Source organism: Anabrus simplex, chromosome 4 (genome assembly GCF_040414725.1).
Source record: "Anabrus simplex isolate iqAnaSimp1 chromosome 4, ASM4041472v1, whole genome shotgun sequence".
NCBI lineage: Eukaryota > Metazoa > Arthropoda > Insecta > Orthoptera > Tettigoniidae > Anabrus > Anabrus simplex.
The window spans coordinates 130,406,902-130,432,861 of record NC_090268.1 but is presented as its reverse complement, the minus strand read 5'-3'; the positions used below and the strand labels follow the sequence as shown (position 1 = coordinate 130,432,861).

At 47.2% G+C, this 25,960-nt stretch overlaps 1 protein-coding gene across 1 annotated transcript in view; it reads left to right on the top strand.

Moving 5' to 3' along the window:
* The window catches only part of Dhit (Double hit), a 1,255,395-nt gene that overhangs the window by 1,197,761 nt on the left and 31,674 nt on the right, over positions 1 to 25,960 (top strand). Inside the window, exon 7 of the mRNA XM_067145213.2 lies at positions 18,378 to 18,544. Coding sequence (XP_067001314.1) covers positions 18,378 to 18,544 — 167 coding nt within the window. The remainder of the gene's footprint in view (positions 1 to 18,377; positions 18,545 to 25,960) is intronic.

Below are 25,960 nucleotides of genomic sequence, written 5' to 3'. Positions count from 1 at the left end.
GTTGTTTAGAGGGGCCTAACATCTAGGTCATCGGCGCCTAATGGTACGAAATGAGAGGAAATGTTATGAGAATTTTTAAAATTCATAATCCTCCACTGACCAGAATTCGAAAACCTGAAGACGAAGAATGAATGGATGGATATGAAGTTAAAACAGTGGATCCGAACCGCAATACCCCACATTCCCAGAAACTAGCGAACAATAGTATTACTGACCAAGGGACTGCTTCTAAAGCACAATACTGAGTCGATGGCGCTTGTTGTCGAAAGGGGTCCAAAATCCAAGTCAGCGGGCCCTCACAATGGTACTTATCGCTAGGAAAGTAGAACCATGCTCTTTGTCATGTTGCGATACTAATCAAAAGGAGCGTAGACTCGCGCTATTCCACACATTATGGTACAATTCACAGGTAGTGTAATGCGCACATGTAACACAGACCTATGGTGTTTCGCACATTGCGGCGCTATTTACAGGCAACGCAAAACTATGGCGTTCCTCACGTTAAGTGGACTAACCAAAGGGACTCGCACTATCCCGTGGTATTGCTCACATAGTGGGAACTAAGCATAGGCAAGGCAGAACCAAGGTGTCGCTCATATGGGGGTACGAATCACAGGTACTGTAAGAACCTCATCCTGATTCACACACCGTCGCTACTAATCACAAACCTACTGCGTACCTAACATAGTAGTACTACGCGCAAGTAAATGCGACCCATGGTGTTCCCTGCGTGATGGTACGAATTACAAGTAGTCTCATGGTTCTAATTCGATCATCCCTTGGTCGCCCCTTTTAGTCGCCTCTTACGACAGGCAGGGGATACCGTGGGTGTATTCTTCGTCTGCGTCTCCCACCCACAGAGGGTTGTGTGTTTGGTCCGCGAAAGGTATGTTATTTCCCTCAAGTCCGCCGGCAAGCCGGTTAGGACCCCCTTATTCGCCACCTGGGACGCACCACGTGGGAGGTGGTGGTGGTGGTGGTGATTATTGTTTTAAGAGAAAGTACAACTAGGCAACCATCCTCTATATAACACTAATCAGAGGGAAAAGTGGAAGGGATCCGACACTTCGAAAAATGAAGATAACGGTCAAAGAAAGACAAGGGCCACGAAGGGCGTGAAAATGAAACACTCCCTAGCCCTCGCAAGCCTAATAGCGTCGGGGTCGGAAAAAACAAGAGTTGACCAAGAGAGGTCGGATAGGATAGATGAAAGTGAGGAGCCCGGCACAAGTAAGTGGAAGCAATGCCAGGACTCGGCTAAGGGCCCCGTGGTCGCAACCCACGCTCCATAATTCAGAACCCCTGGGGTACCGTTTAGTTGCCTCCTAACGTGGCTAGGTCATGGATCTGCTGCACCACTGGAAAGACACTGGTTCGCAAGCGCAGCTCTGGTTCAGGATGCACTAGCCGACGTCGACAGAAAGGGCCCCGTGGTCGCCAACCCACGCTCCAAAGTTCAGAGCCCCTGGGGCCCCTTTTAGTCGCCTCTTACGACAGGCGGGGGATACCGTGGGTGTTATTCTGCAGCCTCCATCCACAGGGGGAGGCCACGTGGGAGTATCACCTCTCCCCCTGCTTCGCCAGCGTAGTAGGTTCGTGGGGTAGTAGTGGGGTTGTGATTATTGTTTTAAGAGGAAGTACAACTGAAGTACAGCACTAATCAGAGGGGAAAATGGAAGGGACCGGACATTTCAAAACATTACGGTATCGGTCAAAGAAAGACAAGGACCACGAAGGTCATGAAAATGAAGGATTCCCTAGGCCTCACAACTTAACACCGTTGGGGTCGAAAAGGCACAAGAGTTGACAATGGCAGGTTGAATAGGGTAGATGGATGTGAGGAATCTGGCACAAGTAAGTGGAAGCAATGCCAGGAGTCGGCTAAGGGCCCCGTGGTCGCAACCCACGTTCCATAATTCAGAACCCCTGGGGTACCGTTTAGTTGCCTCCTAACGTGGCTAGAAGGTCATGGATCTGCTGCACCACTGGAAAGACACTGCTTCGCAAGCGCAGCTCTGGCTCAGGATGCACAAGCCGACGTCGACAGAAATGTACAACTGAGGTTTTCGCCGCTGAAAATCGAAAAAAACATGTTGCAGGGCCCATCTGTTAACTCAGTTAATAGCTTGCTGTAAAGGAAGTACAACTGGGAACCTTCCTCTATATAACACTAATCAGTGAGAACAATGGAAGGGATCCAACACTTTGAAAAATGGAGGTATCGACCAAACAAAGCCAAGGGCATGAAGCACCTGAAAATGAAAGATTCGCTAGGTCTCGGGAATATAATACCGTCGGGGTCGGAAAAGATCCAGAGTTGACCAAGGGAGGTCGGATAGGATAGAAGAAAGGGAGGAGCCTGGCACAAGTAAGTGGAAGCAATGCCAGGACTAAGCTGAAGATGGTGGTGGTGATTATTGTTTTAAGAGGAAGTACAACTAGGCAACCATCCTCTATATAACACTAATCATAGGGAAAAACTGGAAGGGATCCGACACTTCGAAAAATGAAGATATCGGCCATAGGAAGCCGAGGGCCACGAAGGGCGTGAAAATGAAAGACTCCCTAGCCCTCGCAAACCTAATAGCGTCGGGTTCGGAAGAGAACAAGAGTTCACAGAGAGAGGTCGGATAGGATAGATGAAAGTGAGGAGCCTGGCACAAGTAAGTGGAAGCAATACCAGGACTCGGCTAAGGGCCCCGTGGTCGCCAACCCACGCTCCTAGTTCAGAGCCCCTGGGGCCCCTTTTAGTCGCCTCTTACGACAGGCAGGGGATACTGTGGGTGTTATTCTACCGCCCCACCCACAGGGGGTCTAAGCTGAAGGTGGTGGTGGTGATTATTGTTTTAAGAGGAAGTACAACTGGGCAACCATCCTCTATATAACACTAATCAGAGAGAAAAAATGGAAGGGATCCGACACTTCGAAAGATGAAGATATCGGCCAAAGGAAGACAAGGGCCACGAAGGGCGTGAAAATGAAAGACTCCCTAGCCCTCGCAAACCTAATAGCGTCGGGGTCGGAAAAGAACAAGAGTTGACCAAGGGAGGTCGGACAGGATAGATTAAAGTGAGGAGCCTGGTACAAGTAAGTGGAAGCAATGCCAGGACTCAGCTAAGGGCCCCGTGGTCGCCAACCCACGCTCCAATGTTCAGAGCCCTTGGGGCCCTTTTAGTCGCCTCTTACGATAGGCAGGGGATACCGTGGGTGTTATTCTACCGCCCCCACCCACAGGGGGATCTAAGCTGAAGGCCCACCCTCAGGGGGGTGTAGCTGTCTCTCAGCAAACGCCACCCTTTCGGAGCAGTTAGTAGAGCTAAACCGTCTATATACAGCAATGGAACGACTTTGGGCCCAGCAACATCGAATATGCGGTTGACGACTATTGCGAACAGCGAGGCACACCGTACAGATATAGATCCCTGCAGTACTCCCTTCTTCTTGCACGTAATATTGAGAAAATGCATTCATTCCCTACTCGGCCTCGAAAGAGCGGAAGGACATGAAATTCTCAATAAACGTTGGCAAATTTCACCGAAATCCCCAATGGTGTAGTGTGGAGAGAACCCCATATCACCAGGTAGTATCGTAAGTTTTCTCCTGGTCAAAAAACACGGCGACTAGGTGTTCCTTTCGGAGAAAGGCTTCCTGAATGGCGCTGTCCAGTCTGACCAGCTGGTCGGCGGCAGACCGATGAGAGCGAAAACCACACCGGTAGTTAACACAACTCCCATTCCGTGAAAGACACGTTATAGGAATGTGAAACACTGGAGGCGAAGGAGAGATGGTGTGCCACTGCTTCGCGCTTAATTGGTAGAAATGCAGAGTCATATCTGCGAAATGTGACGCGATGTGGTCTGCAATGACTGAAGGAATCGTAATTGTATCTCCATTAATAGATATTTCTGGAACTGAGGGTAAGTTCTGTACTCCGACAATACACCGGAGTTTTGTCCACACTTGTGACGACAGAGTATGTGCCGTCATGGAAGACACATACTTTTCCAACGTAGCTTTCTTACTTTCTCGAATAAAAAAAACGGACCTTCGTGCGCAGGTGCTTAAATGAGATATGGCTGCCATCGTACTATTCCAATGATAATGCTTAAAAGCCCGTCGACGATCACGTATGGCTGCTGCAATTTCGTCCGTCCGTCCACCATGGAACCTGTTTCCGGTGAGGGATACCAGACGAGGAAGGAAATCTTTCCTCTGCAGCAGCCAGAATTCCAGTAGTAATGGAAGAAACGCGGCCTCAACAGACTCCAGCATATCATCGGCCATCGCTGCGCGTTTGTAAATTTCTGGCCAATTTGCCCGCCAAGGTAACCAGCGCTTGGGTACTTCGTACTGTCTTTGATTCAAGAGAGAGAGAATTATCGAGAAGTGGTCACTATCGCAGAGGCCATCGTGTGCTTGCCACTGTAGCAGCTGAACTAGCGCACGTCTGAACAAGGTGACATCCAGGTGTGAGAATGTGCCAAGTGCGCTGCTGAACTGTGTCGGCTCCCCTGTGTTAAGCACGCAAAGATTGAACTGGTTGATCAATCGCTCTAGAGTCCTCCCACTAGCACAGGAAGATGGTGGTGGTGGTGGTGGTGGTGGTGGTGGTGGTGGTGGTGGTGGTGGTGGTGGTGGTGGTGGTGGTGATTATTGTTTTAAGAGGAAGTACAACTAGGCAACCATCCTCTATATAACACTAATCAGAGAGAAAAAATGGAAGGGGTCCGACACTTCGAAAAATGAAGGTATCGGCCAAAGGAAGACAAGGGCCACGAAGGGCGTGAAAATGAAAGACTCCCTAGCCCTCGCAAACCTAATAGCGTCGGGATCGGAAAAGAACAAGAGTTGACCAAGTGAGGTCGGACAGGACAGATGAAAGTGAGGAGCCTGGCACAAGTAAGTGGAAGCAATGCCAGGTCTCGGCTCAGGGCCCCGTGGTCGCCAGCCCACGCACCAAAGTTCAGAGTCCCTGAGGCCCCTTTTAGTCACCTCTTACGACAGGCAGGGGATACCGTGGGTGTTATTCTACCGCCCCCACCCACAGGGGGGAAGCACAGGAAGATGAAGAACCCCAGAGTGCGTTCAGAGCGTTCACGTCTCCCAGCATGAGGAAAGGAGGAGGTAAGTGAGCGATCAAAGCTTGTAGTGAATGCATTTGAAAATCGTAGTCCGGTGGAATTTACACTTTGCACACCGTTATCATTACTGGCAACAGAGAGCGAACTGCGACCGCATCTACTGTAGCTAAGGACTTCATCGCTGAAGATGTCGGAGCAGACTAGGGTACAAACGCCCCCAGTCGCCGCGCCATCCACAGCTACTCTGTCTTTAGAATTAAGACGATAACCTCTGATAGTCGTGTTGTCTTCAGGTCTAAAACGAGATTCCTGCTGAAAGACTATGGAGACCGCAGAGACGGATATAAATTGATGTAACTCAGCTAGGCAATAGTGATAAATATTGCAGTTCCCGTTGTATGGATAGGTAGCGCAACGAAATTAAGACAATTGCTTGCCCTTATTTGCAACTACTACAGTCCACTTTCTGCTGTCCTTGTCGGTGTCGGTGTTATCACCATCCACATTAATACGTGTTTCAGTCTCCATTGTCTACTTAGAAGAGGGAGATACTGCGACTGAACACCCCGCAGACGGTGATCTCATCGAGCGGGAATGGTAGACCTTCTTCCTGGGAGAACTAGGTTACCTAGAATGTGAACGAGCAAGGAGACGACGAGACCCCTCACTCTTGTCCACCGTTTTCGCACTTTCTGGAGGAGCCTTAGCAGATGATTTGCCAGGCTTTTTCGGGGATGAAATAATCCCCGATTGAGTTGGAGAAATCTTTTTCTCCGACTTCTTAGGGAACACTAGGGCTTCCCGTGGTGTTCCTCACATAATGGTACTAATCACAGGCAACGTAAGCCCGTGGTCTTCCGCGTATAATGGTACTAATCACAGGTACTGTAGATGATGATGATGATATGTATGTTGTTTAAAGGGGCCTAACATCTAAGGTCATCGACCACTGAAATGACGTGTGGCTTTTAGCGCCTGGAGTGTCCGAGGTCAAGTTCGGCTCCTAATGGTACAAGATGGACGACATGAGATTATGATTAATTAAAATTTTAAAATGTATCCAGTGACAAGAGTTTAAAAGAAATTGTGATGTAAAATGAATATGAGATTAAAACAATCAGTGGATCTAATTCGCCATGCCTTATTTTCTAATAAAATAGAACAACACAGGTGAAAAAGGAAAAAGGCATTGCCTGGTAGTACAGATATATACACATAACTTACGTTAGATGTTAAAATAAAACATTAATACCCAAACACGAAATAAATTGAGTAAATGGGATAAAAGCGCAATTAACAGAAATATGCTAAGACAAAAGACAATATTACACACGATAAAAATGGCCACTATCCCACATAAAACGGATAAGGAAGTCTGCTTACTGCTCATCATCGCGCTGGATGAGGGAGATGGTACTCGGGAGTTTTAGACTACGGCGCAGATCGACCAGGTGCACGCACTCTGTAAGGATGTGTACCACGGTAAGATGATCGCCGCAAGTACACACCGGAGGGGGTTCTCCTTTCAGTAAATAGGAGTGCGTTATTATACCGTGGCCGATCCGAAGACGACACAAAACTACTGCTTCCCTCCGAGAAGCCCGAAGGGAAGTCCTCCATACCTACGTTGTACTTTTATCACTCTCAGCTTATTTGGAAGTGGAGTGGCCTGCCACTCCATCTCCCAATGGGTTGTAACCAAACGTCTCAGATGAGGGCGAATATCACTTGCTGGAACTTTGTAAGGCAACGGGGGCAACGTAACTGCCCCCTTGGCATCCTTATCCGCGAACTCGTTTCCCTCTACAGCCATGTGGCTTGGGAGCGACACAAACGTGATTTCGGTGCCGGCATCTGAACACCCCTGCCAACAGGTCCTGGATCCGCTGCACCAGAGGGTGCTGAGGGAAACTGGTAACAATAGACTGTAGCGAGCTCAAGGAGTCAGTACACACCAGAAAGTGTCGGCACTCATCGGACAGTGCGTACCGCAGAGCTTCACAGATACCTGAAATGATGATGATGATGCTTGTTGTTTAAATGGGCCTAATATCGAGGTCCTCGGCCCCTAATGGTACGAAATGAGACGAAATGGAATGACAAATTAAAAGTCCAAAATTCTCCACTGACCAGAATTCAAAACGTGAGGACGAAGAATGAATGGATGGAGATGAATTTAAAACAATCAGTGCATGCGACCCGCAATGCCTTACATTCACAGAAACTGACGTAAAACAATATGATTACTGACCAAGGGACTGCTGCTATAGCATAACACTGAATCGATTATGCCTGCAGTCTAAAGGAGGTCCAAAATCCAAGTTATCGGCCCCTTATAACGGTACTTATCGCTAGGAAAGTAGAACCATGGCATTTGTCATGTTGCGGTACTAATCAAAAGTAGCAGAGTCTCGCGGTATTCCACACATTATGGTACTACTCACAGATTATGAAATTCGACATATAATACAGACCTATTGTTCTTCTCACATTGCGGCGCCATTTACAGGCAACGCAACCCTATGGTGTTCATCACATAAGAGTACTAACCACAGGGACCTGGACTCTCCCGTGGTGTTCTTCATATAGAGCAGGGCCTCTCAGGGTGCATGCGCGTGGTGCATGCACTGTGCACGGTGCAAAAGACGACTTGGCTTGGTTGAAGAGAGTGCAGACCCCCACTCCTCGATTTGGAGCAATAGCGCTTACTCTCTCTTTCCTCACGCCTGTCTCGCTCGCTCCGCCTGTCTCCCTCTGCCCCACTTGCGCCGTAGCGCTCCAAATCCGGGCTGACTTGAGCCGAGTATAGGCGGGTTGAGCCGAGCTTAGCCGAGTAGCCCAGAGACGAAGTGTTGATCCGAGCCATGCCGAGCGGCAGCGATGCACAGTGCACGGAGCTCTTGCACTTCTATCTGCACGCGTGAGATTTTGGGCGTTTGAGAGGCCCTGATATAGAGGGTACTAATCATAGGCAAGGCAGAACCATGGTAGCTATCAGGTGGTGGTGGTGGTGATTATTGTTTTAAGAGGAAGTACAACTTGGCAACCATCCTCTATATAACACTAATCAGAGGGAAAAAATGGAAGGGATCCGACACTTCGAAAAATGAAGATATCGGCCAAAGGAAGACAAGGGCCACGAAGGGCGTGAAAATGAAAGACTCCCTAGCCCTCGCAAACCTAATAGCGTCGGGGTCGGAAAAGAACAAGAGCTGACCTAGGGAGGTCGGATAGGATAGATGAGAGTGAGGAGCCTGGCACAAGTAAGTGGAAGCAATGCCAGGACTCAGCTAAGGGCCCCGTGGTCGCCAACCCACACTCCAAAGTTCAGAGCCCCAGAGGCCCCTTTTAGTCGCCTCTTACGACAGGCAGGGGATACCGTGGGTGTTATTCTACCGCCCCCACCCACAGGGGGATGGTAGCTATCATCCCATGATCCTGCTCATATGGTGGTACTAATCACAGGTACTGCAAAAGCCGACCGCAAGGTGCTCCTGTGTGCTACTAAACACAAACCTATTTGGTACCTAATATAGTGGTACTACCCGCAAGTAAAAGCGACCCATGATGTTCTCCACGTGGTGGTACTGATCACAAGTAGTTTCATGGTTGCAAGACAATCATCACTTGGTTGCCCCTTTTAGTCGCCTCTTACGACAGGCAGGGGATTCCGTAGGTTTATTCTTCGTCTGAGTCCCCCACCCACAGGGTCTTGTGTGTTTGGGCCGCGAGAGGTATTTTATTTCCCTCAAGTCCGCCGGCAAGCCGGTTAGGACTCCCCTATCCGCCACCTGGGACGCGCCACGTGGGAGTATCACCTCTCCCCCTGCTACGCCAGCGTAGTAGGTTCGTGGTTCACAGATAGCATAGAGCTCGGCTGTATACACGCTACAGGTTTCCGGAATAGCATAAAAAGACCTATAGTTATCGACAACGAACGCACAGCCCACTTTCGTTTTTGTCCTCGAACCATCCGTGAAAATGACGACTGAACCTGGATACCGGCCAACAACGGACAGGAAGAGGCTCCGATAAATCGAACGGTCCATGTTTTCCTTCGGGCCAGTGTGCAGATCCAGGATTATTTCAGGTCGTCGTATTATCCACGGAGGTACCCTACTAGGTTGTCTGACACAGCAGGGAACAGAAGGTACGTAAAACACTCCGTGAATGGTATCCAAACGTATTCCAACTGGCCGCGTTGCTCGAGGTTAAGTAGCGTACAGCTGACGGTTTCTATTGTCGGATACGCAAGGATAGCTCGGGTGAAGTGGCATCTGTTGTAAATTTGCAGCATAGGACAGAAGTATTTATTGGCGCCTCAGGTGTAACGGCGGCACACCAGAATAAGCGAGCAGGCTAGCAATGGGGCTTGTACGAAAATCTCCCGTTGCCAAACTAACACCGCTGTGGTGGATGCTATTCAGTTTCGCAAGAATGCCTCGCCTTGCTGATCCACATGCTGCATTGCCGTAGTCTAACCTGGATAAAATATGTGCCCTATAAAATCGTAGGAGCACCGTGCGGTCAGCGCCACAATTAGTGTTGCTAGGAAACTTCAAAATATTCAACTCATTAGTGCATTGCACTTTTAACTGCCGCACATGTGAATCCCATGATAAATTTCTATCGGAAAGGAGCCCAAGCAAAGCGTAAGTGTCAACTACGGGAAGAGCGACATTTCCTAAATAGAGCTCAAGATCCGAGTGAAGAGTGCGTTGCCGGCAAAAGAGGACAACAGAGGTCTTTGCGGTTGAAAACCGAAAGCCATGTTCTAAAGTCCACTGTTCTACACTCCTAATAGCTTGCTGTAATTGTCACTCCGCGACTGCCATATTATTAAAGCTATAATGCAGTGCAAAATCATCCACATATAACGACGGTATTACTGCAGAACTAGCAGCAGCGACAATACCGTGTATGGCAATCGCAAACGGAGTGACACTACAAACCGATCCCTCTGGGACACCATTTTCTTGAACGAGATATTGGGAATATGCCCTCCCAACTCGGACACGGAATATACAGAGGGACAAAAAAATCGCAACAAATACCGGCAAGTTACTTCAGAATATCCACTGATGCAGGACTGAAAGGATACCATATCGCCCTTGGGTGGCATAGACCTTTCCTAAGTCAAAGAAAACAACCACCAAATGCTGTTGCGGGGAAATGCATCCTGGATAGAAATCTCTAGGCGCACGAGCTGGCGAGTGGTCGAGCGAGCGGTTCGAAAACCACATTGCTACTCGGACAAAAGTCCTTCTTTTTCCAGACACCACACACGCCGGCGATTTACCATCCTCTTAAATAGCTTACACAAGCAGTTTGTAAGACAAATAGGTCTGTAACTTCCGGCATAATCAGGATTTTTGTCAGGATTGAGGATAAGAATGACTATGCTTTGTCGCCACTGAGACGGAAACTCACCCTATATCCATATTCGGTTGAACACACGAAGGAGATATAAGAGACTATCCTCACTAAGGCGTTTCAACATCTGGTTGTGAATAATGTCTGGTCCAGGTACGTACCCTTCCAAAGCGCCAAGGCGCCAAGGCGCTGCGGTGTTCTAACTTCGTAAAGGGCACGTTATAGTCCTCAGAAGCTTGAGTGGCAAAACTAAGGCGATGACGTTCTGCTTCCCGCTTACGAGCGAGGAGATCACGATGACAATTCCCGGAGCCAGACACATGCGCCAAATGACTGGCTAAATGGTTAGCAATCGATAGTGATTCAGTGACGATACTGCCTGCAATGGAAATTCCCGGTACAGAAAGTTGAACCTTGGATACCTGAAAGACCTCGAAGTTTAGTCCACACTTGAGATGGCGGAGTATTTGACGTCATAGACGACACATATCTCTCCCACGAAACTTTCTTACACTGTCGAATAAAAACTCGCGCCTTAGCACGGAGTTTCTTAAATGTTACCAAATTGACCACAGTAGGCTGTCTACGATACCGTTTATGAGCGCGGCGGCGTTCTATGATAGCTGCTGCAATTTCTTCGTTCCACCAAAGAACGAGTTTTTGGCGAGGAGTCCCTGAAAAGCATGGAATGGACACTTCAGCCGCAGCAAGAATAACTTGTGTTATGTAATTGATTTCGCCGTCTACGCTCCGCCTGGTCACGTCGTTATGAGCACGACGGCGTTCTTTGATAGCTGCTGCAATTTATTCGTTCCACCAAGGAACGAAAAGTCCCTGAAAAGGATTGAATGGACACCTCAGCAGCTGCAAGGATAACTTGTGTTATGTAATTGATTTCGCCGTCTACGGTCCGCCTGGTCTTGTTATTAAAGTCAGCTAGTGATGTGAACTTTGGCCAATCAGCATGTTTGAGAATCCATCTAGAAGGATCCTCGACGGATTTTTGTTTCAACAAAGTCAGATTAATGGGAAAATGGTCACTGTCACGGAGATCATCGTGTATATCCCACCGAAACAGGGGAACCAGCTTTCGGCTGCATAGACTGACGCCTATGCGAGAGTAGACAATATGCCGTAACGTACACTGAAATGATGATGATGATGATGCTTGTTGTTAAAGGGGCCTAACATCGAGATCATCGGTTCCTAATGGTACGAAATGAGATGACAAACAAAAAGTTCAAAATCATCCACTGACCAAAATAAAAAATGTCATAAAGAATGAATGGATGGACATGAACCAAAAAAACAGTGGACCCGACTCAAAAAAGATCATAAATAGTAGTATTACCGACCAAGGGACCACTTACAAAGCACAATCCTGAATCGAGGATGCTTGATGTCTAAAGGGGTCCAAAATCCAGGTCATATGCCCCTCTGAATGGTACTTATCGCTAGTAAAGTAGAACCATGTTATTTGACATGTTCGGGTACTGTAACGGTTCAAATCCCGTTACAAGATGATATCTGTATTTTTATTATTGTATGATTTTATCTGTATTATGATTATGATTATTATTATTATTATGTCAGTATTATTATTATGTTATCTGTGATATTGTTACTATTATTGTAATTATCAGTCTTATTTAATTCGATTTTGCAATTGCCTGTTGCTTGCAAGATTGTACTTAGATGTATACATATATACGTATGTGTAGGATAACACTCAATACCTGTACAGTGAGAATTGTTGTATATATCAGAGATTGGGTGTGACGTTGGTGCATTGTGCAATATTGTTGGCGATTCTGCCAAGTCATCGCCACTCCATGGCTATGTCATCGTATTTATTTAGAATATGCTCTCAGCGAGTCGGCCGCCGCAGGGCTATTTCACCACTGTATGTAATATTAGCCGCGTTGTGGGAGTATGTCATGGTTATTTCTGGAGATTACGTAGCTGTGTCAACCAACGTCTATATAAAGTGGGTGCATATTGTAGCGTCAGTCATTAGTTATACGGATGCAGTACAGTGAAGTAGTCTACTAGATCAAGAGGCCTTAGTTGGTCAGTCAACCAGTGTGAACGAGAGATGGTGAAGACTCAGTGAGCCATTATTGGTCATTGAGAGAGTGAGACCAAATGGTTGGTCCGTCACTTAGTGGAAGACACGGACGCAAGGGCTTACCATGGAGTCAGAGAGGGCAACCCTGGACCTGCCAAGAGGTCATACCATATTGACTTACAAAGAAGTCAGATGATATGGAGAAGAAGCAGTCACAAGGATGTATCACCAAGTTAGGCGTGACACATCTACAGTAAACACCAGATCAAAGAAATACGTCGTAATTACACTAAAAGTGTTGAAGGTACAGTCAAGTGAATCAGTGAGGGAAATATTTCGTATAAATTGTTAAATGTCCGGTCAAGAAGAATTCAAATTCATGCCTAGTTTCTTTCAGTTGCAATGTCATAATTTCATATTCTCATCTGTTTTATCGCAACAAGACTCGCTATTTTTTATATATTATTTAAAGAATATATTTTGTTCTATCAAACGAATTCATAGTTTTATTTCATTAACAGTAAAATATCTTAACCTCAAAATTAATGGGGAAACCGAACGCCAATCTCCTTTTCCCAGAACTTATATGGTATGTTGTCAAAAGTAAGCTTATTACCCCACACCCTAGAGATAGTCAAGAGTCTCATTCTATTATTGCTGTACTGAGTGACAGCTGGCGCCCTTCAAATAACGTATGTGTAAGTAAGCAGGTAACAAGTAAGTGTGAGTACAAGGTTCGACAAGTGTGTATTTTATTTAATGAATATTAATTTTCAGATTTTCAATTTTAAATGCAGATATTCAGATTTTTCAAGTTAAATGCAGTTTTATATGTTTGTAAATTTAGTCAGACAGTTAGGAAATTCTCAGTACTAATCAAAAGTAGCCAAGACTCACGGTGTTCCACACATGATGGTACTACTCATTAGTATTGTACGTCGTACAGGTAACGCAGACCTATGGTGTTTCTCACACAATGGCGCCACTCATAGCCAACGCAAACCGATGAGGTTCCTCGCCTAGGTGTACTAGTCACGACCGAGCTCGATAGCTGAAGTCGTTTAAGTGCGGCCAGTATCCAGTAATCGGGAGATAGTGGGTTCGAGCCCCACTGTCGGCAGCCCTGAAGATGGTTTTCCGTGGTTTCCCATTTTCACACCAGGCAAATGCCGGGGCTGTACCTTAATTAAGGCCACGGCTGCTTCCTTTCACTTCCTAGACCTTTCCGATCCCATGGTCGCCATAAGACATATCTGTGTCGGTGCGACGTAAAACAAATAGAAAAAAAAAAGTACTAGTCACGGGCGCCGGTATTCCCGTGGTGTTCCTCACATAGTGCGTACTAATAACAGGCAACGCAGACCCACGGTGTCGCTTATATAGTGGTACAACTCACAGGCAACGCCAGATCGCGGTGTTGCTCACATGGGTACGACTCACGGGTACTGGAAACCCACAGGGGAACCAACTCTGCTGCTACTAATCACAAACCTATTTCATACCTAATATAGTGGTACTCCTCGCAAGTAAAGGCGACGCATGGTGTTCCCCGCGTGATGGTACTAATCAAAAGTAATTTCACGGTTCTTAGACAATCATCCCTAGGTCGCCCCTTTTAGTCGCCTCTCACGACAAGCAGGGGATACCGTGGGTGTATTTTTCGTCTGCGTCCCCCACCCACATGGGTAGAGAGAGAGAAAGAAGAAGAAGAAAAAAGGGATCCATCACTTCGAAAAATGAAGTAACGGACGAAGAAAGACAATGGCCACGAAGGGCGTGAAAATGAAAGACTCTCTAGGCCTCGAATGCTCTAATACCGTCGAGGTCGGAAAAGAACAAGAGTTGACCAAGGGAGGTCGGACAGGATAGACGAAAGTGAGAAGTCTGTCTCAAGTAAGTGGAAGCAATGCCAAGACTCAGATAAGGGCCCCGTGGTCACCAATCCACACTCCCAAGTTGAGAGCCCCTTGGGCCCCTTTTAGTCGCCTCTTACGACAGGCAGGGAATACCGCAGGTGTATTCTACATGTGCGTTCCCGACCCGCAGGGGCTAGTGTGTTTGGTCCGCGAGAGGTATTTTATTTCCCTCAAGTCCGCCGGCAAGCCGGTTAGGACCCCCCTATCCGCCACCTGGAACGCGCGACGTGGGAGCAATGAAATGAGTGGGTTCGCCTGTATACAAAATACAGAAATCCAGCTCTCTTACTAATGTTTCCAACTCCCTTCCTCTGGGGCAAGTCGTTTCAGAGACCCATAAGGGTGATGGGCGCTAAAATCGCCCAATAGGAGGTATGGAGGTGGAAGCTGATCTATAAGTTCAGTTACACCCTTTATATTAAGAGGTGGCTTGGTGGAAAATACACATGACACAAAGTTGCTATGACAGGCAGCGGAACGCTAACTGTTACAGCCTCCAGCGGGGTTCTTAGTGGAACCTCTTCTCTATAGGTATAAGAACGGACAAAAATGACAACGCCACCGGAAGACCGGTGACCTATACTCTGTCGGGTATAGTCTGAAGTTTCTCAAGACCGTATGATGACCTGGTCTGAGATTAGTTTCCTGAATGCAGACTATACTCATCGAATACTCAATAATTAGCTGGCGCAGCTCACCAAGATGTCTGTCATAACCGTTACAATTCCATGGTAACAGTACCATAGTGTGGACTAAAAGACAGAGTGTAAGGTTATGAGCGACAAGGTGCTCTTAAACCTAAACACTATAAATATCGACACCCACATCCGTAGATATAGATGACAGCTCGACGTCCAACCCATCGTCAACAGAGGGTGGGACAGACGCCCAGAACTTCGACGTATTTTGGGGACGGTATTTCGTACTACGAGGAGAGCGCGCAGGTTTAGGAACAGGAGTACCTGCTGGCGCAGAATCATAATCTCCAGATGGAGGGCATGGTTTCCCCTTCGCAGGAGAAATGCGGAAGCGCCTGGGAAGGGCACTCCGCTTCTCCGCTTTCGTTTCTTGCTTATACGGGCTGGGAGATATTTTCTCAGCCCTGGTCGACGATGCCGCCTCCGCTGGCGTGGGAACAGCTTTCACTGACCTCTTAGTGGGGGGGCTTGGACTTCCCCCCTCTTGCGCCGGCTTAGGATTTCCAGCCGGCACAGTCTATTTTGTCGTCGAGCTTTTATTGTTTAGGGCTTTGGTCGCAGGAGCAACAGCCGCCTTGGGCGCAGCGATTGCAACAGGTTTGGACGATACAAACGATGAAACTCGAAGACTCCGTGCTATCTTCGTGTAGTCTAACGTCTTTCCGGGTGCATTCATAGCATTGAACTTACGGTGCGCTTCCTGGTAGGAAAGACCATCCAGAGTCTTGATCTCCTGGATCTTCTTCTCATCGACAAATACCGAACAGTTCCGATCTCGGGGTGAGCGAAGACCAGGGCAGCTATTGCACGTGTAGGGAGTTGGTCGCTACTCCACGTCGTGAGCTCCTCTGCCACATGTACCACATACAGACTGATTCAAGCAACGAGATACAATGTGCCTAAACCTCTGGTATTGATAGCAGCGCATGGGAGGCAGGATGTACGGCCTGACATTGCAGCGATATGTTGTTACCTTGACTTTTTCTGGTAACACTGCCAATTTGAAGGGGACAATGAACGCACCCGTGGCAACGTCCTCGCCGTTGACTTTGCGCGTAAACGCCGGACATGTGTCACGCCCCGGTTCTTCATGTCTTCCATTAACTCACGTCAGTGTTCAAGATGAGATCACGATGGAAGATAAATCCACGAACCAGATTCAAGGTCTTGTACGTACTCTTCCACTTCGACGGGAATATCGCCAACGTGGTCGCACTTGAGCAACAGCTCAGCGCCTCTTTAACAACAAACTACCGTTGCGCATTTTCTTCAGTTCTTCCAGTTCGCCGTAGACACTTTCTATGTGCCTGCTAAACAAAATTGACTTTATCAGCTTGAAGTCACTCCCATCAGTTCTGGTAGCAACCAGAAACCTAGGGAAGCTGAAACCCACTCCTTCACGCTGCGCTTGTTCCCAGGGGCTTGAACCCCTCAAGGAAACACAAGTTAAAGACTTTGGTGGGGCAGATCGAGTACGTTTCGAAGCCATGCCCGAAATCATCCTCCCGGAATGTTACCCACTCAATCAGGGGTCTCTGTAGCCGAACCAAGCAGTCACGGCAATACCCATCTGGTCATAGCCGGTATTGCCCGGGGTCCGATGTTGGACGATGCCTAATACGGAATGACTGAGGCAATGAGCACTAAGACTCCCTTCCTCCAATCACCCGCAATAGCATGTATGTTGTCAGGCAGATACTACTGCTCGGGTATGACTCTCCCACCGGCAAGATCCCTGGGTGATCAAAAGCGGGCTTAAGGGCGTAATCGCACGCATAAGATGCCCATCTCCGAGCAGCAAGCACGGCAAGAATATGGAATCGGTCTACAACTAACCCTCAAATAACCATATAAAATAAAGAGGGGACCATGGCCACATGATCATTTTAGTCGCCTTCTACGACAGGCAGGGGATACCGCGGGTTTATTCTACATGTGCGTCCCCCACCCGCAGGGGGTGTTACCCTTTTAGTCGCCTCTTACGACAGGCAGGCGATACCGTGGGTGTATTATTCGTCTGCTTCCCCCACCCACAGGGGTAAAGGGCCACGAAGGGCATAAAAGTGAAAGACTCCTTAGGGCTCGGAAACTTAATTCCATTGGAGTCGTAAAATAACAAGAGTTGACCAATGGAAGTCGATTAGCATAGATGATGATGTTTTTTGTTTAAACGGGTCTAGCATCTAGGTCATCGGTCCCTAATGGTACGAAATGAGACGAAATGGAATGACAAATTAAAAGTCCAAAATCCTCCACTGACTAGTCTTCAAAACGTGAGGACGTAGAATGAATGGATGGATATGGATTTAAAACAATCAGTGGATCCGACCCGCAAAATCTCGCATTCACAGAAAATGACGTGAAACAATAGTATTACTGACCAAGGGACTGCGTCTGTAGCATAATACTGAATCGATGATGCTTTTAGTCTAAAGGGGTCCAAAATCCAAATCATCGGCCCCTCATAATGGTACTTATCGCTAGAAAAGTGGGACCATGGTATTTGTCATGTTGCGGTACTAATCATAAGTAGCGTAGGCTCGCGGCATTCCACACAATATGGTACAACTCACAGGTAATGAAATTCGCACATGGAATACAGACCTATGGTGTTTCGCACATTGCGGCGCCATTTACAGGCAACGCAAACCTATGGTGTTCATCACGTACGTGTACTGACCGCGGGTACTAGCATAGATGAAAGTGAGGAATCTGGCACAAGTAAGTGGAAGCAACGCCAGGACTCAGCTAAGTGCCCCGTGGTCGCCAAACCATGCTCCCAAGTTCAGAGCCAATGGGTCTTTTAGTCGCCTCTTACGACGGGCAGGGGGTACCGTGGGTGTTATATTATCGCCCCCACCCACAGGGGTAAGTGTGAGAAGCCTGGCCAAAGTAGGTGGAAGCAATGCCAGGAATTTGCTAAGGTCCTTCGTTGTAGCTAACCCACGCTCCCAAATTCAGAACCCTCTGGGGTTCCTTTTAGTCTCCTCTTACGACAGGCGGGGGCTACCGTGGGTGTTATTCTCCCGCCCCAACCCACAGGTGGTTCAAAATAAAGGTAAGACCTAGATCTTAGCCTAGCCTAGGAGCCCAGATTTTGTAAATCTCTCGCTGTATGTTGTGAACCAAGTCCATAGCTCCTGACACTCGGGATCACAGGCATTTTCATACTTGTTCTGAATTAGTGTAATTATAATTTTGCGAGGGTTATTTATTCTTATGTTTATGTTTACATTTGCAGCTGGAAGAAAGGTGTTCCGAGACTTCCTGAAATGCGAATACAGCGAAGAGAACATCTTATTCTGGCTCGCGTGCGAGGAGCTAAAGAAGGAGTCGAACCCAGACGTAGTGGAAGAAAAGGCGAGGTTCATCTACGAGGACTACATCTCTATCCTGTCCCCGAAAGAGGTAACTATAATTTTCTTCTTCGGTTCATAGTGTTTGCAACACCGTCGGGATCCAGAGAGAAACCTCCAAAGATCTGCAGAAGATCAATTTTTGATATGGGCACGTCTGTAGGCTCATTGAAGAGCCATCAATTTGGGAAACAGAACGACACGAAAATTGTCGTCGTCGCGAGGTGATGCAGAACTTTTTGAGGCACACCCTCAATGGAGGCGACCATCGTTGACGATTCTTGTATTCGGGAAAGAAACTTTTAACCAATCACTTTTTTGTGTTAGGAAGAGCACAGCATTTATTTTTTAAATTATCTTGAACGCTCGCCAGATGCCAGATGCAGGTCTTTTTAATTGATGTCCGTAGGTGACACCCAGCCCCCGTGCCAGCGAAATTAACCAATTACGGTTAAAATTACCGACCCTCCCGGGAATCGAACCCGGGACCCCTGTGACCAAAGGTCAGCACGCTAACCACTTATCCATGGGTAATGTTATTTGTTTTACGTCCCACTAACTACTTTTACGGTTTTCGGAGACGTCGAGGTGCCGGAATTTAGTCCCGCAGGAAATCATTCACGTGCCAGTAAATCTACCGATACGAGGCTGACGTATTTGAGCATCTTCAAATACCACCGGACTGAACCAGGATCGAACCTCCCAAGTTGGGGTCAGGAGGCCAGTGCCTCAACCGTCTGAGCCACTCAGCCCGGCACCTAGCCATGGAGCCGGACACATTTTCTTCTGGAACTATAATATTGATGGTGATGATGATGATGATGTTTGTTGTTTAAAGGGGCCTAACAGCTAGATCCTCCCTTAATGGTACGAGGTGAACGAAATGAAAAATAAAAATTTGGCGACTGACTAGATTCTAAAAAGAATGACGAAAAAATGATCGTGAAACAAAAACAATCAGTGGATCCTATTCACAATGCCTTAAGTATTGGGATGATACTTATATACACTGACTGACAGAGCAAATGCAACACCAAGAAGGAGTGGTCAGAACTTTATGCCAATTGCAGGGTAGACTGACGTCACTGAGGTATGCTCATGATGTGAAATGCGCCGCTGTGCTGCGCACGTAGCGAACGATAAATGGGAAACGGCGTTGGCGAATGGCCCACTTCGTACCGTGATTTCTCAGCCGACAGTCATTGTAGAACGTGTTGTCGTGTGCCACAGGACACGTGTATAGCTAAGAATGCCAGGCCGCCATCAACGGAGGCATTTCCAGCAGACAGACGACTTTACGAGGGGTATGATGATCGGGCTGAGAAGGGCAGGTTGGTCGCTTCGTCAAATCGCAGCCGATACCCATAGGGATGTGTCCACGGTGCAGCGCCTGTGGCGAAGATGGTTGGCGCAGGCACATGTGGCACGTGCGAGGGGTCCAGCCGCAGCCCGAGTGACGTCAGCACGCGAGGATCGGCCCATCCGCCGCCAAGCGGTGGCAGCCCCGCACGCCACGTCAACCGCCATTCTTCAGCATGTGCAAGACACCCTGGCTGTTCCAATATCGACCAGAACAATTTCCCGTCGATTGGTTGAAGGAGGCCTGCACTCCCGGCGTCCGCTCAGAAGACTACCATTGACTCCACAGCATAGACGTGCACGCCTGGCATGGTGCCGGGCTAGAGCGACTTGGATGAGGGAATGGCGGAACGTCGTGTTCTCCGATGAGTCACGCTTCTGTTCTGTCAGTGATAGTCACCGCAGACGAGTGTGGCGTCGGCGTGGAGAAAGGTCAAATCCGGCAGTAACTGTGGAGCGCCCTACCGCTAGACAACGCGGCATCATGGTTTGGGGCGCTATTGCGTATGATTCTACGTCACCTCTAGTGCGTATTCAAGGCACGTTAAATGCCCACCGCTACGTGCAGCATGTGCTGCGGCCGGTGGCACTCCCGTACCTTCAGGGGCTGCCCAATGCTCTGTTTCAGCAGGATAATGCCCGCCCACACACTGCTCGCATCTCCCAACAGGCTCTACGGGGTGTACAGATGCTTCCGTGGCCAGCGTACTCTCCGGATCTCTCACCAATCGAACACGTGTAGGATCTCATTGGACGCCGTTTGCAAACTCTGCCCCAGCCTCGTACGGACGACCAACTGTGGCAAATGGTTGACAGAGAATGGAGAACCATCCCTCAGGACACCATCCGCACTCTTATTGACTCTGTACCTCGACGTGTTTCTGCGTGCATCGCCGCTCGCGGTGGTCCTACATCCTACTGAGTCGATGCCGTGCGCATTGTGTAACCTGCATATCGGTATGAAATAAACATCAATTATTCGTCCGTGCCGTCTCTGTTTTTTCCCCAACTTTCATCCCTTTCGAACCAGTCCTTCTTGGTGTTGCATTTGCTCTGTCAGTCAGTGTATATAGGGATCCAAAATCCAGATCACCGGCCCCTCGCAATGGTGCTAATCGCTGGTAAAGCTCAACCATCGTGTTCCTCCTACAGTGGTACTAATCACAGGTAATGTAGACCCACGGTATGTCACACACAATGGCACCACTCACAGGTAACACAAACCTATGATGTCTCGCACACAAGCAACGCAGGTCCATGGTGTTCCTCACATAGTGGGACTAATCATGGGCGCCGGTATTCCCGTGGAGTTCCTAACTTAGTGGAACTGATCACCGGACACGTGTACTCACGACGTTGCTCACATACAGTACTGCTACTAATCATAGGCAACGTAGACCCACGGTTTATCACACATTATGGTAAAGCCCACAGGCAACACAAACCCATGGTGTTCCTCACATAATGGTATTAATCTCAGGTAACGCAGACCGATGGTATTTTCATCACAGTGGTACTTGTCACGGGCGCCAGTCAAACCCGTGTTTTTTCTCAAAAAGTGGTGCCAAGTTGTGGTGGTGGTGATTATTGTTTTAAGAGGTAGTACAACTTGGCAACCATCCTCTATATAACACTAATCAGAGGGAAAAATTGGAAGGGATCCGGCACTTCGAAAAATAAAAGTATTGGCCAAAGGAAGGCAAAGGTGGTGGTGGTGGTGATTATTGTTTCAAGAGAAAGTACAACTAGGCAACCATTCTCTATATAACACTAATCAGAGGTAAAGAATGGAAGGGATCCGACACTTCGAAAAATGAAGGTATCGACCAAAGATAGACTAGTGCCACAAAGGGCTTGAAAATGAAAGACTCCCTAGGCCTCGAGTGCTGTAATACCGTCGGGGTCGGAAAAGAACAAGAGTTGAACAAGGGAGGTCTGATAGGATAGAAGAAAGTGAGGAGCCTGGTACAAGTAGGCGGAAGCAGTCAGGACTCAGCTAAGAGCCCCGTGGTCACCAACCTACGCTACAAAGTTCAGAGCCCCTAGGACCTTCTCCCTGTGGGTGGGGCAGTAGAATAACACCCACGGTATCCCCTGCCTGTCGTAAGAGGCGACTAAAAGGGGCCCAGGGGCTTTGAACTTTGGAGCGTGGGTTGGCGACCACGGGGCCCTTAGCTGAGTCCTGGCATTGCTTCCACTTACTTGTGCCAGGCTCCTCACTTTCATCTATCCTATCCGACCTCCCTTGGTCAACTCTTGTTCTTTTCCGACCCCGACGCTATTAGGTTTGCGAGGGCTAAGGAGTCTTTAATTTTCATGCCCTTCGCGGCCCTTGTCTTCCTTTGGCCGATACCTTCATTTTTCGAAGTGTCGGACCCCTTCCTTTTTTCCCTCTGATTAGTGTTATATAAAGGATGGTTGCCTAGTTGTACTTCCTCTTAAAACAATAACCACCACCATCACCCCTGGGGCCATTTTAGACGCCTCTTACAACAGACAGGGGATACCGTGGGTGTTATTCCACCACCCCCACCCACAAGAGGTAACTAAAATAGTAAATTAGAATTCGAGTTATGGATAGTACATTAAGTAATAAGGTAATATGTAGTTCATTAATAAAAAGTAGCTTTAGTAATCAAAAATTACCAAGATTCTTCGAATATGTCCTCGGACACTCCCGGCACTAAAAGCCATACCCCATTTCATTACCAAGATTCTTCTTCCTGGTTTCTTTTCAATTACTTGTGGTTGGCACTAATATCGATTTATCCAGTTTTATGGCCGGATGCCTTTCCTGACGCTAGCGCTATGCTGAACGATGTATTCGTTATTGCGTGTTTCTGTGGTAGTTTGTAATGTGATGTGTTGTATGTAATAGTATGTTAAGATAAACACAAAAATCCAGTCCCTGGGCTACACGAATTAACTCGACGCGGTTTACATCACGAATGACCGAGAATCGAACCCGCGGCCCTCTGAACCGAAAGGGAAGATCGATTCGGTATTTTAAAGGCATAGAAACTTGTGATTATGGCTTTTAACCCGCGAGTGGTCGCTAGCCGAAATGTAACGTGAGTGGTCGCGCGTGAGACTTTCTCTCACATTAAAATAAGTAAGACATTTTTCACATTTTTGTGGGGCGAAAGGCTGAAATTTACTACTGAAATGAAACGCAAGGTCTACCTTATATATTTTACATAAATGAAATGAAATGGCTACTGGCTTTTAGTGCCGGGAGTGTCCGAGGACGAGTTCAGCTCGCCAGATGTAGGTCTTTCGATTTGACACCCGTAGGCGACCTACGCGTCGTGATGAGGATGAAATGATGATAAAGCCGACACATATACCCAGCCCCCGCGCCAGCGAAATTAACCAATGAAGTTTAAAATTCCCGACCCTGCCAGGAATCGAACCCGAGACCCCTGTGACCAAAGGCCAGCACGCTAACCATTTAGCCACAGAGCCGGACATATTTTAGATAAAAATGAAATGATTTGCTGTTTATTAAAGACACAAATTAAAATAACATATGCAATGTACATAAAAATAACTTCAGCCCTGAAGTTGTAAAAAAAAAAAAAATCTCACACATGAATTATATCTAGTAATATTTACGTACAAAGTAAAGTTTCTGAACACAATAACATTTTCAAAAACAAGAAGTGCTCATAATACAAATACTAACGCGTACAGCAGGAGTAAGTTTCCCGCTCCACTTCAATATAACACCAACGTCATTGATCGCGCGATGAGAGAAACTCTCACGCAGCGCGCACGGGCACATAGGAACCTTTGTTCTGACTAGAGTCGGGGGTGCTTACCCTTTAAATGTGAATAGCTCTACTCACGACAGTTACAAACTCGGCTAGAAGAAAGAACAGTCGCCTCCCTTTCATCACTGTGAAGTAATATCACAATAAAAAATAATGTGAGAGAAAATCTCATATAGCGACCACTCGCGGGTTAAGGCTGGGGAACGATACCTAACATACCTGAAAATTAGTGTGGCTATAACTAAACTGGTGCAGCCCTTGTAAGCAGATCTCCTGACGAAGGTTAGCAGCATCTTCCATGTGTGGGAAACTGCGACCTATTGTGAAGGAAGGTAGAACTGTGCGGTATGTGTAAAATACATGGATGCACGGCACATCACAAAACCCCGGACCAAGGGAATTAACTATTTAGGATTAAAATCCTCAATGCGGTCGGAAATCGAACGCAGGGTGGTGGTGTTGGAGGGGATTCGACACTTCTAAAAATCGGCCGAAGAAAGACAAGAGCTTCGAAGGGTACGAAAATATAAGACTCCCTAAGCCTCTACACGTAATACCATCGTAAAAGAACAACAGTTGACCAATGGAGGTCGGATAGGATAGCTGAAAGTGAGGAGCCTGGCACAAGATAATTGGAAACAATGCCAGGACTCAGTTGAGGGCCCCGTGGTGGTGGTGATTATTGTTTTAAGAGGAAGTACAACTAGGCAACCATCCTCTATATAACACTAATCAGAGGGAAAATATGGAAGGGGTCCGACACTTCGAAAAATGAAGATATCGGCCAAAGGAAGGCAAGGGCCACAAAGGGCGTGAAAATGAAAGACTCCCTAGCCCTCGCAAACCTAATAGCGTCGGGGTCGGAAAGGAACAAGAGTTGACCAGGAGAGGTCAGATAGGATAGATGAAAGTGAGGAATCTGGCACAAGTAAGTGGAAGCAATGCCAGGACTCAGCTGAGGGCCCCGTGGTCGCCAACCCACACTCCAAAGTTCAGAGCCCCTGAGGCCCCTTTTAGTCGCCTCTTACGACAGGCAGGGGATACCGTGGGTGTTATTCTACCGCCCCCACCCACAGGGGGATGAGGTGGTGTTGGTGGTGGTGGTGATTATTGTTTTAAGAGGAAGTACAACTGGGCAACCATCCTCTATATAACACTAATCAGAGAGAAAAAACAGAAGGGGTCCAACACTTCGAAAAAATGAAGGCATCGGCCAAAGGAAGACAAGGGCCACGAAGGGCGTGAAAATGAAAGACTCCCTAGCCCTCGCAAACCTAATAGCGTCGGGGTCGGAAAAGAACAAGAGTTGACCAAGAGAGGTCGGATAGGATAGATGAAAGTGAGGAGCCTGGCACAAGTAAGTGGAAGCAATGCCAGGACTCAGCTGAGGGTCCCGTGGTCGCCAACCCACGCTCCGAAGTTCAGAGCCCCTGAGGCCCCTTTTAGTCGCCTCTTACGACAGGCAGGGGATACCGTGCGTGTATTCTTCATCTTCGTCCCCCACCCACAGGTGGTAAAATATTCTATTTTAATACCTAAATATAATATAATATTCTGCAATTGTCGATATAAACTAGGTATATGTATATCTTGCCTCCTCTTTTTTTCGTTCCACTCTACCCTTTGTTTCGTCAAATGGAAGTATCCGATTATGGTAATGAATGAAGCAACATATTTTACGATTGTAACAAAGGGGGGAGGAATAAGCCTCCCATTATTTGCTCATGGAGGACGAAGTCATGCTTCTTATCTGCTTTTCGAGAGTGCCTAATAAAAAATAAAAAACATTAATACTTTATCCAGTGCACAATATTACAATCTGTTACTTTGCAGCAGCAGAATACAATCTCCAGCCGGGCAACTAAAACTTATTAATCCCAAGCGGAGTGAAATGGCAATAAAATAGACGTCTTAGAGCGTAAAACTATATAATGCTTTCCGAGTGGAAGCATATAATAACCGTAACAGTTTCATAGAAAACATTATTCCAATTATTAACATTATTATTATTGTTACCGTGTTTTCGTGGAGCAGAAAGAGGTGAAAGAAGGTGCTGGGTGGAATGGGTCTATCTACTATAGGCCTATTCAAGATTAACTTAAAACTTTAAAATTGAAGGTTATATTTCTTTTTAAATTTCAAATTAACAAGCTTCTTCACTAGGTGAAGAAAAGAAAGATCAGGTACAATAACAATCTTGATACAAGAATTGAAAAACCCAAGAATAGGGAATTTAACCGATTTGGGCTTCAAGCTCTTAATTTCCAACTTTAAACATCGCCAATTATCATTTACATAAACAAGGAGAAATCTCCCAAAACAAGAGCACCTTGCTC